Here is a 12,176-nt window from a genome sequence, read left to right as displayed (position 1 = left end):
CCCCCCCGCCGCAAGATCTTGTAAATAAAATTGGTTTACTTATTCCTTTAATCCAGCGTTCCAGTGGCCTTGTTCGCCTCAGGCAGGAAAGAGAGATCACCTAAAATGCTGGTTTAGAGACTGGATCTTTCTCATCTACCACTTTCTCTCCAGGGGAATCCAGGCATTTGGAGAAGAGAGGGGCAAATTGGCTACGGAGACTCCCAAAACAACGTTGCAATTGTCCTTCCAGCCTTGCATAAATATGCAAGTGGGACACAGTAGAATTTCCCGAAGGGAAAAGCTACTAGCCTCAGGCAAACAATTCCCTCCCACTTAACCCCACCGGGCCCAGAAAAGCCTCAGGCCAGCTGACTTTGAACCTAAGCCTCACACTTACTGCTAAGCAGCTAGCCCGCACAGTGCCGGCGGCATCCTTTAAAGAGATCTTTTCCTTCGGATTCCAGATCAAGCCTCAAACCTCAATTCATAACCAAATGCGCCGGGGCCCACCCCGGAGGCAAACCCTGGGAACCAGGAATGTGCATAGGGGAGGGATGGCCTCTCCCAGGAAAATGCGCGCTGCTTTCTCAATCCGCCGCAAACGCCAGGGTTTTCCCTCCCCGCTATACTCTACACCCGGCCTGGGTGGCGGGTACGCACTGGAACACCCTGGAATTACCACTTATACCGAGGGCCTTCAGCGCACACAGCGTCGCACTATGGCCCACTAGCCTAGGAACTGGGTCATGTGATTCTTACCCCCCCGCCCCCCGACTCCCTACCCCAGCTCCAGCTGAGTCAGTGGAATAGGATTCCTTAATCTTGGAGGGTAGCGGATACCTTTGAGTAAGGCCATCAGGGAAGTTCTGCCCAGGAAAGCGCAGGTGAGCGTCGGGATAAGATGTTGCCTACAATTCCAGAATACTCAAGGGGATCCCCCGAAGCGCGACCATAGGGAAGAACAGACACTCCAATCCATTGGGGTAGAGGCGCTAAAGAAATCTGCAGTTGAACCCTCTTACCACCAATTTAATTCAAGAAGATTTGAGAGAAATGACAAATCGAATGTGCCAAGCACAGACCTCCTGTCTAACAGGCACTGGGAACAGCTGTTGTGAGAGGCCTACTATGTGTCAAGCTGCTGCCACTGTCCTGAACACAAGGACGAGTGTGAAACCCCCAGAATCACAAGGCGCAAGGAACTGCATCCCAGAGGGTGGAATTTCCGAGAGCCTGGGTCCCTCCTTTCTGATCCCAAGAACCCCGACAGCTTGGTTATTCTTCAAGCCTTGTGCACAGAATGGGCTGCTGGAGGAAGGTGCCTGTGTCTGAGTCTTTTAGGCAGTTCCAGAGGCCACACTAGGCACCAGGCTTCAGGCGGACCAAGTCCGCTCTCAGAGCCGGCCGCCGGCGCAGCAGCGCGGGCGGCTACCCAGCCTGCGGGAGGACGCGCCGAGGCGACCTGGCCGCCGCCCAGGGGCAGGTGCAGGAGCGGCGCGGCGGATGCCTGGGTACGCGGGCGGGCGCGGCAGGGAGGGGCGCGGGCCCCGGGAGCCTGACGCCAGGGCGTGGTGCAGGTGGCGGCAGGGGCAGAGTCGACACCGTACCTTGATTTTCGACCTGACAACCGGGCGCTGCTTCGCCGCCAGGTGTCCATCCGGGCCCTCGGCGTCGCCGGGCTCGGGGGTTTCGCGCTCCGGGGCGTGCGGGGACGAGCTGCTCTCGGCGCCTCCAGGCTCCCCCGCGCTGCTGCTGCTGCTGCCGCCGCTGCTGCTGCCGCCGTCGCTGCGGCAGTCCTCGTGGGGGTCGTGGAGCAGGCGGCCCAGGCCCACTGCGGAGAGAGAGGCCGCGCCCCGACACACACACGCGTCGTCAGGCTCGGACGCCCGCGGCAGTTTGACCTGCGGGCGGTGCCGCCGCCTCCCCGCCCCGGACCTGGGCACCTCGCCAAGTGGGCAAGGTCGCGGGGGTGGGCTAGTAGGCCCCCGCTCGGCCCCTCGAGCTAGTTTGGGGTGCTGGAGGCCGCTCCTCAGCATGAGCCCTCAGTGCCAGCCCCAGCGCCCACGAGGAACTGAGGGCCATGCGTGGCCGAGGACCCCGCGCGCCAAGTTTTCTCTCCGGGCGGGGTAGGCGTGTCTGACCTCTCTCCAGCTAGCCTCAGAGGGGCTGGTGGACCTTTGTGCACCCTCGTGAGAACGTGCGATCAGAGGTAGCCCCAGCTGGCTTTCAACCCCTTCCTGGGCCACCTCAGCCCGCGCTGCAGCCAACGGTCCCGCCGCCGGGCAATTAGAGGCTCTCGCTCGGGGGAAGGGGGCGCCGAACGTCTCGGGCTTCCCAGCCTCTCACTCCCCGCCCTCCCCCGCCTGGAAGACCCCTGCGTGTCCCTCGGAAGAGGAGGAGGAGGTGGGGAGTCCAGCCCCGGGAGAGGAGCAGAGAAGACCCGCCACCCTTCCCCCACCCGGGAGCCCAGCGCCCAGGCCCGGCCCCCGCGCAGCGCTCACCTGGGATGTAGGTGTCTGCCCTTTTCTCATCCGGGAGCTCATCCCAGCTGCGGACCGAGACCCCCGGGCTCCTCCTCTTCACCAGGAAGACTTTGGGCATGGTGGGGTCCCCTTTCCCGACTGCAGCCCCCTCCTCCCAGCTGCTCCCCGCTAGGGGCGGCGGCGGCTTGGTACCCGGCTCCCGGCGGCCGGAGCCCGCCTTCCCGCCTCGCCTGCCCTCTCTCTCCACCCCCAGCCGCGACGCGGCCCAGGCCTCTCCCCCGCTCGCTTAGCGACTCCCAGCCTTCCGGCTCGGCGACACCTATGCCTTAAATCGCGGGTGAGACCACGCCGGGGAAAAAGTTTCATAAGGTGGAATAGAAAAGGCACCAGGAAACTTAGGAGCGAGCATGCGCTCTGCAACATAACGGTGTCAACAAGCTCGCTACCTGTCCGACCGGTTCCGGCGGCCGGGGCTGCCTGTTTCAGCCCTTCCTTAGGCATGAATGTTTGCAAAAGAATTTAAAGTCTGTTCTTACCCCCTCCCCTTTTTAAAAAGAGGAAGAACATTTTTTAATCAACCCCCCGCCCCATTCCCCTATCGCATGCACCTCGGGGCGAACTCTTCGAGGTAAACCCCAGGTCCGCCTCCCAGGGCACCCCCCGCCCCCGCTAGTTGGGGCCTTCCACGAGCTCCCCCCGCCCCCCCCGTGGATTTGTCTCCGACAAGCAAGCCAGAAAATGGCTCAGTTCCTCCTGCGGATCGTTCCTGGGGCTTGGTGAAATCTGAAATCTCTGCAGTCGAAAGGGGGAGGCGGAGACGGGGGCGGGGAGCGTGAGGGGAGACGCCCCAGCACTCTGATCTGATAAAGGGGGACTTGGGGGCTTGAGCTCCGCATCCGCTATAACAGCCCCCCAAATAAACATAATAAAGATAAATTTTAAAATTCAGCATCTTTAGAACACGTTATTTTACTGATTTGTATCATACAATCTTAAGAAAAACAAGGTTTGCTCTGCCAAAGCAGCTTCCACCCCAAGACATTGCACCTCAAAACCCCATCGCCCCAAATAAACACGCAATAGAAACAAAAGCCAAGTGCATGTTATGCAAACGCAGCTTCGAAACACGCCTCCATTCCTCGCCCACTCCCACTATAGCCTCCCCTAACCACCCAATCCCCAAATTCTGGGTCTGGGAAATACCTTTCCAGGAAGCCAGTAAAGTGAAGATTGACTACACCTTCTCGCCGCACCTACCGGGGATGTGGCTGGAAAGCTTTGAATTTTTTTTATTTTTGTCTTTTCCTATCCATGCCTGGAGGGGAGAGGGAGAGAAGTAAGGGGAGTTTGGTAAAAGATGCCAAGTTTCTAAAACAAATGTGCCCACGTTGGGGATCGCGCTGCCCTTCCCAAGGCCCTGTTCCGGTGTGCCCAAGACAACCAGCACAGCCTCCTGGGTCGCAGCGGTCGCCCTCCTCCAGGACGTAATCAGACACGTGCCAGCTGCTGGGGGCTGCGGGGGCGTGTCTGGCCCGGGGTGCCTTGGCGCCCGCAGCTCACCCAACAGCCAGCCTCACCTGTCTGTAACCTGACCCGCCGCGCGCCCAGCCCACGGGACCCGGGAATCTACACAGCGGTCTTCCCTGTCCTCTTCCGCCTTGGAATGGCCCTTGGGGACACAGCAGCCTGGTAACGGATTTCTTGGCGTGGCTGGAGTACTCTCTCCGAGCGCGCAGCCCGGGCGCAGCTCTCCCGGGGCTGCGAAGGGGACAGGAGCGCCATGCCTCCGAGTCGGCCTTCGGGGGGAGTCACCCTCTCTGGACTGAACTCTGGACTCCAGATTTTCGCTGAGGAAAACCAACTAAGAATGAAAAAGACTTTGATCCCGGTGAGCCGGAGGAGGAGGAGAAGGAACACATTTCTGTAGCGGCGCAAGAAAACGAGGCTTCTTTCTTGTCTGTGAGGCTGATGGCGCAGCTTCTGGGAGACTCTGCACATGTATTTTTATCTGCCAACAAACGAGATTTGCTAGAAAGAAGAAACTTGGGTTGAATGAAAGAGTGAAAAATAAAGTAAACCTAAGAAATCACAGAATTTTTCCCCCATCTCTAAAAATCTTCAAAACTTCACTTCTTCAAAATTCCTTATTTTATAAAAGAGGCAGTCATCCCCACTAATAAAGCTTTTTTTTTTTTTTCTTCTTTTGCCTGATGTCAAATCAATGAATTCCTGGACAACTTTGTCTATTTCCGTTATTTGAAAAGCTTATAGAATGGTGGGATAAAAGGCTAGAAACCTCAAAAGCAACGCAAAGTTTATGGGTTTAGGGATGAAAACTAACAGAGATAACTACACTTTTATTCCATGATTGTTGGGCGCCCACCTGCTGTATTTGCTAAGTGTTTCTTTGGGAGAAAGGAATTTTAATGTGTTTTCTCTCTCTCTCTCTCTCTTTTTTTTTTGATCAGAATTGATAGAGGGTTATCAATACTGTTAACATATGTAAAGAACCAGCTTTTGTTTTTGTTGACTTTTCTCTATTATAAGGTCGGTTTTCTAAGTATTATGAAAGGAGTTGATAGAGCATTCCTGAAAGGATAAAAAAATGAACCCAAATCTTTAAAAATCTCAAGCCTGAAGTTGAAAGAGACAGGAGACATATATATGGTCCACACTCCACCCAATTTGGGGCGTGAGGGGCCTGTATGGTATCCTTGACGGGTCTGTATCCAGCCCTGCTTGAATACTTCCAGTTCTAGGAAGCTCACTATCTCAAAAAGCAGCCTAGTCTCTGGTTAGACAACAGTGATGTTAGAAAGCTTTTCTTTCTGCTTTGTGGAAATCTGCTTTCCTGCCTTTCCATCTCCCATCTTATTCTGTCCTCCCTCCCGCTTTCAAATTCTTGAAAGCAGCCATCTGTGTTCTCACTTAAGACTTCTTTTCTACAGTAATGTAAAGTCAGGTTGAAAATAGACAGGTACAAACCTGCTTGGTGGCATCCTAAGAGCATATGGCTATCAGGAGACGTTAGGATGTTGGGAAAATATTTCAAAGGAAAAAATTTTAACTTTTTATTGAAGTATAGTACAGTATTAGAAACATGGACAAATCAGAAGTACACAGCTTGATACATTTTTACAAACTGAATTCACCTGTGGAACCAGCACCCATGAAGAAGACAAGACTGCCTGCTGTCACCATCTCATTCAACATTTGATCTGCTTTCTTACAGGTACAATAAGACACCCTCCCGAAAAAAAGAAAAAGAAGAAATAAAAGCATAAGGATTTTAAAGGAAAAAACAAAACTATCATTATTATTTGTAGTCAGTATTATCATCTATGTGGAAAACTTAAAAGAATCTATAGATAAATCATTAGAATTAATAAGAGTTTAGCAAGGTTACTGTATAAAAAAAATCTGTGTGTGTCAACTACAGTTCTACATGCCAGCAACGGTCAGAAAAATAAAAGATCTAATAAAAAAAATGATTTACAACAGCAACAAAAATACAAAGCACCTTGCAAAAAATTTTTAAAAATATTGTGCATGCTCTTTGTGAATGAAATTAGAAAACTTTATCCGAAGACATTAAAGAAGACACTAGTCAGTGGAAAGATTTACCATACAAATGGATCGGAAGATTCAGAATAAAAAAGAGGCCCCAAATCCCCAAATTCATCTGTATATTTAATACAATTCTTTAAAATACTTGACAAAAGGTCTCTTTTGTGGGACCTGATAAACTTGTTCTAAAGTTCATGTGAAAAAAGAGTCAAAACACTCCTGAAGAATGACAAGGTGTATAGACTTGATCCGTGGGATACCAATGGTAATTAACATGGTGTGGCATTGGTATACAGAGACCACAGTACCTAACAGCGCCGAAACAGCCCCATACACAGATGCATACATTTGCCTTATGGGAGAGGGCATTGCAGAGCAGCGGGGAAAGATGTGGTATTCAATCCGTGGAACTGGAACAAGTGGTTATCCAGCTGAAGAAAAACAAAGGAGATTGAATAATGCACACACATAGCAATTTCTGGTGCATTAAACATTTAAACGTGTGTGAATACACATACGTATGTATACAGAAGAATATCTTTATGACCATAGGATACAGAAGAATTTCTTAAATAAAACCCAAAAGCAAACCATAAAGGAAAAGATTTGATAAATATGACTGCAGAAAAATTAAGAATGTCTGTTTATCCAAACATACAGTAAGGAGAATGACAGGCTAAGCAACAAACTGAGAAAACTTTTTGTAACATATCTATGTTAAAGATGATTAGACTCTAGAGTATGTAAAGAACTCTTACGAATCAGTAAGAAAAAGACAAACTCAATAGAAAAATGGCAAAAGGCAAGAAAAGACATTTCCAGGAAGAGAAAATATGAATGGCCACCAACATATAAAAAGTTGCTCAATCTCATTCATAAACAGGAGAATGCAAATTAAAATGAAGATGAAATACTGTTTCATATCAGACTGGCAAAATTTAAAAAGTCTGAATATACCAAGTATTGGTGAGGATATCAAGCAATGAGACCATTCACACAATGCTAATGGGTGTGTGGATGGATTCAAATATTTTGCAAAGAGTTTGACTTTATCTAGTAAAATGGAACATACACATATTAAAAGGAGCCAGAAATTCCATTCCACATTGCTAATCTAGAAAAAGTCTTACACTTATGCACTGTGAGTCACAGACAAGCATACTCATAGTAGTAGCATTCGTTATACTCAAAAAAATAAAAATCCAACCTAAAAAAAGACACAACCCAAATACCTATAAATAACTAATTGGGTGAATAAATTGAATAAAAGTCATACAAAGAAAATGAATGGAGCCCACAGCCACACACATCAATAAAGCAACACAATCACAAACATAGTTGAATGAAAAAAGCAAATTACAGAAAAATTGTATAAGACTCAAATATATATATATATTTTTTTGAGACAGAGTCTCTCACTGTTGCCCAGGCTAGAGTGCTGTGGTGTAAGCCTAGCTCACAGCAACCTCAAACTCCTGGCTCAAGCGATCCTCCTGCCTCAGCCTCCCAGGTAGCTGGGACTACAGACGTGCACCACCTCCAGCTAATTTTTTCTATTTTCAGTTGCTCAGCTACTTTTTTCTTATTTTTAGTAGAGATGGGGGGGTCTCGCTCTTGCTCAGGCTGGTCTCCAACTCCTGAGCTCAAGCGATCCTCCTGCCTTGCCCTTCCAGAGTGCCAGGATTACAGGCATGAGCCACCGTGCTCAGCCTCAAATTATTTTTTAAAGCGGATAAAACAATATGTTATTTAGGAATACAAACATATATGTTAAAACCGTTAGGTGACGAGCAACAGGTTGGAAGAATCTCAAGAGAATTATGTGGAGTGAAAAAAGTCAATCCCAAAGTTTATGTATTTTATGATTCCATTTTTATAACATTCTTGAAATGATAAAATTATAAAAATGGAGAAAAAAATTAGTGATTGCTAGTAGTTAAGGTTTTGTAAGATTTACCATTGGAGGAAACTGGAGGGCACACAACTGCATGCAAATTTATATTATCTCAAAATTAATAATTAAAAAAAAATCCTTACGCACAGTAAGAAAATGACTAATATGAAAGTCAGGATAGTGGTGACCACTGGGGGAGAGAAATGGGGATAAAACAAGGAGGTTCCCCACACAAAGAAAAGGCCAATGTGTGAGGTGATGGATACCTCAATTACCTTGATTTGATCGTTACATATTGTATATATGTATCAAAGTATCACACATATCCCCAAAGTATGTACAACTATTATATATCCATAAAAAATTTTTGAAAAAAAACCAAGGAGGTACAAACAAGGCAGGGATTCTGAAGTACTGGTAATGCTGGATTTCTGAACCAGGAAAATAAGAGTAATTTTTCTTATTTCACTGTGTATACATATTATATACACTCTTATCTATATATTTCACAATTTTTTAGCTTTATTGAGGTATAATTGACAAAAAATATATATTCAAGGTATGCAAGGTGATGCTTTGATATACACCTACGTGGTGAAATGATTACCATGATCAAGCTAATTAACATACCCTTCACCTCACATAGTTACCCTTGTGTATGTGGGTGGCAAGAATACTTACTCCTCTCTTAACAAACAAGTATACGATACATTATTATTAACTATAGTCATCATGCTCACATCAGGTCTCCAGAACTTATTCATCTTATAGCTGTAAGTTTGTACCCCTTGACCAATGTCTCTCCCTTTCCCCCACCTCATGCCCCTGGTAACCACCATTCTACTCTCTGTTTCCATGAGTTTGGCTTTTTTAGATTCTACATATAAGTAAGATCTTACAATATCTGTCTTTCTGCATCTGGCTTGTTTCATTTAGCATAATGTCCTCCAGGTTCATGCATGTTGTCGAAAATGGCAGGATTTTCTTCTTTTTTAAGGCCAAATAACATCCTATTATATATAATATATATATCACATTTTCTTTATCCATTCATCTGTGAATGGACACTTAGGTTGTTTCCATATCTTTGCTATTGCTAATAATGCTGCAGTGAACGTGGGAATGCAGATATCTTCTTCAAGATAGTGATTTTATTTCCTTTGGGTATGCACCCAGAAGTAGGATTGCTGGATTACATGGCAGTTCTATTTCTATTTTTTTGAGAGACTTCTATACTGTTTTCCATAATGGCTGTACCATTCCCACCAACGATGTCTAAGGGTTGACTTTTCTCTGCATCCTTGCCAACACCTGTTACCATTTGCATTTCTGATAATAGCCATCCTAATGGCTATGAGGTGATATCTCGTGGTTTTATTTTGCATTTCCCTGATGATTAGTGACGTTGAGTACCTTTTCATGTGCCTATCAGCCAATTTGTGTGTCTTCTTTGGAAAAATGTCCATTCATGTCCTTTGCCTATTTTTTAATCAGGTTATTTGTTTTTTTGCTATTGAGTTACGTGCGTTCCTTATGTATTTTGGATATACCCTTATTGGTTATATGATTCACAAACATTTTTTCCTGTTCCAAAAGTTGCTTTTTCATTTTGTTGATTGTCATAATATTTTTTTTTTTTGAGACAGAGTCTCACTCTGTCACCCCAAGTAGAGTGCAGTGGCGTCATCATAGCTCACTGCAACCTCAAACTCCTGGGCTCAAATGATCCTCCTGTCTCAGCCTCCTGAGTAGCTGGTACTACAGGTCCGCACCACCATGGCCAGCTAATTTTTCTATTTTTAGCAGAGACAGGTTCTTGCTCTTGCTCAGGCTGGTCTCGAACTCTTGGTCTCAAGGGATCCTCCCACTTTGGCCTTCCAGAGTGCTAGAATTATAGGCATGAGCCACTATGCCCAGTCTTGTCACAGCAATTTTTAAAAGAGAAAACCAAACCAGCTTGTGTAGTGAGCACAGATCATGCCTGTAGAAACCTTTTGCACACCTTTATGTTTAGGCAATAGAAAATTGCTTTCCTGGACTCCATGCTTCCAGGGTGCAAGCGTGTGACCAGGTTCTATGACTGGCATATACCCATAGACTCCATTTAGAAATGTCAACATGAACCAGAAGGAGCCCTCAGCGTCCACTGTGGCAAGGGCGATGGAGAGACATCTGAAGTTCAGAGAGTGCCATGGTCAGGGTCCTGGTGGTTGAGCCCTTGCTCAGCAAGGGTGGTAGGTAGTTACTGAGGCAGCTGGCCGGAGACTGCCAGAGACGGCAGCGACAGAGCCCCCACAGGGCAGACCCGTACTTTAATTTGAGTGTCAATTCATGCTGCTTCCTTCCAAGGCCACTTCTCTGGTCTCCTGAGATTCCACGAGCTACCTAGCATCCTTTAATAAATTCCTTTCCTGATTCAACTAGCTGGGCTTTGCTGCCACATCTTGGGTCATCAATTCTGCAATTGGCCTTGTCCCAGGATAGCATTAAGGCCATCAGCTGTCTCCCAATCAAGGACAAGGTCTCATCATCCCCACCCTGCCATAATTCAAAATAAAAATAATACTAAACCACGCGACATCATCTTAAATCTCTTCTTTCTAGACTAATTTGCAAGGTGCTGGTTAAATTCATTAAAGCAGAATCTCTCTCTTTCTCTCTTCTCAGCCCCTCTCTTTTGTGCTCCTGCTTTTCTGGTGCCCTAAATAATCTGCCTTGAGTCCTGCACTGCCCCAGATGGGGACCTGGATGGTCACATGCGGCTATGGGCTACCAGCACTTGACAGGTGGGCAGTCTGAATCGAGATGTGCTATAAGTGTAAGGTACACACCAGATTTCAGACTTAATATGAAAAAAGAATATAAAATATCTTATTAATAGTTTTGTATATTGACTTACATGAAGCAATAGTATTTTGAATATATCAGGTTAAATAAAATATGTTATTAAAATCGATTTCTTTTTTTTACTTTAATTTAAAAAAATTTTTATTTTAGAGACAGGATCTCACTATGTTGTCCAGGCTAGAGTGCAGTGGATAATGACAGGCGTGATCATGGCATACTGCAGCCTTGATCTCCTGTGCTCAAGGAATCCTCCCACCTCAGCCCCACCTCAGCCTCCTGAGTAGCTGGGACTACAGGTGCACACCACTGTGCCTGGCTTTTTTTATTTTAGAGACAGGATCTCACTATGTTGTCCAGGCTAGAGTGCAGTGGATAATGACAGGCGTGATCATGGCGTACTGCAGCCTTGATCTCCTATGCTCAAGGAATCCTCCCACCTCAGCCCCACCTCAGCCTCCTGAGTAGCTGGGACTACAGGTGCACACCACTGTGCCTGGCTTTTTTTTTTTTTTTTTTTTTTTTTTACTTTTTTTGTGGCTACTAGGAAATTTAACATTTAAGATAAGGCACACACTATATTTCTATTGGACAATGTGGTTCTAGACTAGAAATGACTGGCATGAAGAAGCTATATTGTTCTAGAAAGCTGCCCTAGGAACCCCACAGATGTTCCTGATCAGCATGTGATGGGGGGGTGACAGGGCAGTGGCACTAAGAAGCCAGTGCCTTGGCTTTGAAACCTGGCTCTGCCACTGACAAGTGGTTCTGCCGTGTCTACTGATGTGGCAAAACCATTTAAACTCTCTGAGCTGCAGTGTCTTCATCCCTAAAATGGTACAATAATGTGTCCCACTACCTACCTAGGGGTTACTAGGGGAATGGAAAGGGATCATAATTGTAACTGTGCTTGTAGGAAGCATCATCCTACCTTTGAAATAACAATGACCAACGTCATTCAAGGGCTTTCTATGACCTAGCCACTGGTCACGTGCTCTGGACACATTTGTCACTAAGCAGCCCTTTGTGGAATAGAAATACTCTTTTTATTTCCATTTTACAAGTGAGAAAAAAAATCTTAGAAAGGTCAAGGGCCTCTGCTCTTAGCCGTTCATTAGGGCTGTAGCAGCATGCTAAGAATGTGCATCCTGAGTTCAGCAGGAACAGGCAGAGGCCCCCAGTCTTCCTGGGATGTGCCAGGTGGGGGACCCCCTCGCCTGAGGTTACTCAATCTGTAAATACACTTGGAATTTTCCAAGAACAAGAGTTCAGTGTCTTCTCCACGCTAACAAGCTCTGCCTGCTTCCCCTGTGTCTGGGGAAGGATGGGAAAGGAAGAGTCTACCTGAGGAAGACACCTGGTGTTTTCACCTGCCCTCTGGCATTCATTTCCTCGTCTTCCAGTGG

The 12,176-nt window shown here is 46.7% G+C and overlaps 1 protein-coding gene across 2 annotated transcripts in view; it reads right to left on the bottom strand.

The window, feature by feature from the left end:
* OVOL2 (ovo-like zinc finger 2) overlaps positions 1-4,152 on the bottom strand; it is a 26,209-nt gene extending 22,057 nt beyond the window's left edge. The window contains exons 1-2 of one of the 2 annotated variants that reach the window (XM_012657940.1): positions 3,853-4,152; positions 1,590-1,813 (exon numbers count right to left, since the gene is read on the bottom strand). Coding sequence is in view for 1 of the 2 variants with exons in the window: in XM_012657939.1 (XP_012513393.1) it covers positions 1,590-1,813; positions 2,484-2,583 (324 nt within the window). In the remaining variant the exon portion in view is untranslated. Of the gene's footprint in view, positions 1-1,589; positions 1,814-2,483; positions 2,829-3,852 lie in introns of those variants that run through there. The other variant, XM_012657939.1, reaches the window with a different exon arrangement.
* Positions 4,153-12,176: the final 8,024 nt, after the last annotated feature.

Source organism: Propithecus coquereli, unplaced genomic scaffold (genome assembly GCF_000956105.1).
Source record: "Propithecus coquereli isolate 6110/MARCELLA unplaced genomic scaffold, Pcoq_1.0 Scaffold566, whole genome shotgun sequence".
In the NCBI taxonomy this organism is placed as follows: Eukaryota; Metazoa; Chordata; class Mammalia; order Primates; family Indriidae; genus Propithecus; species Propithecus coquereli.
This window is presented reverse-complemented; position numbering and strand designations above follow the sequence as displayed.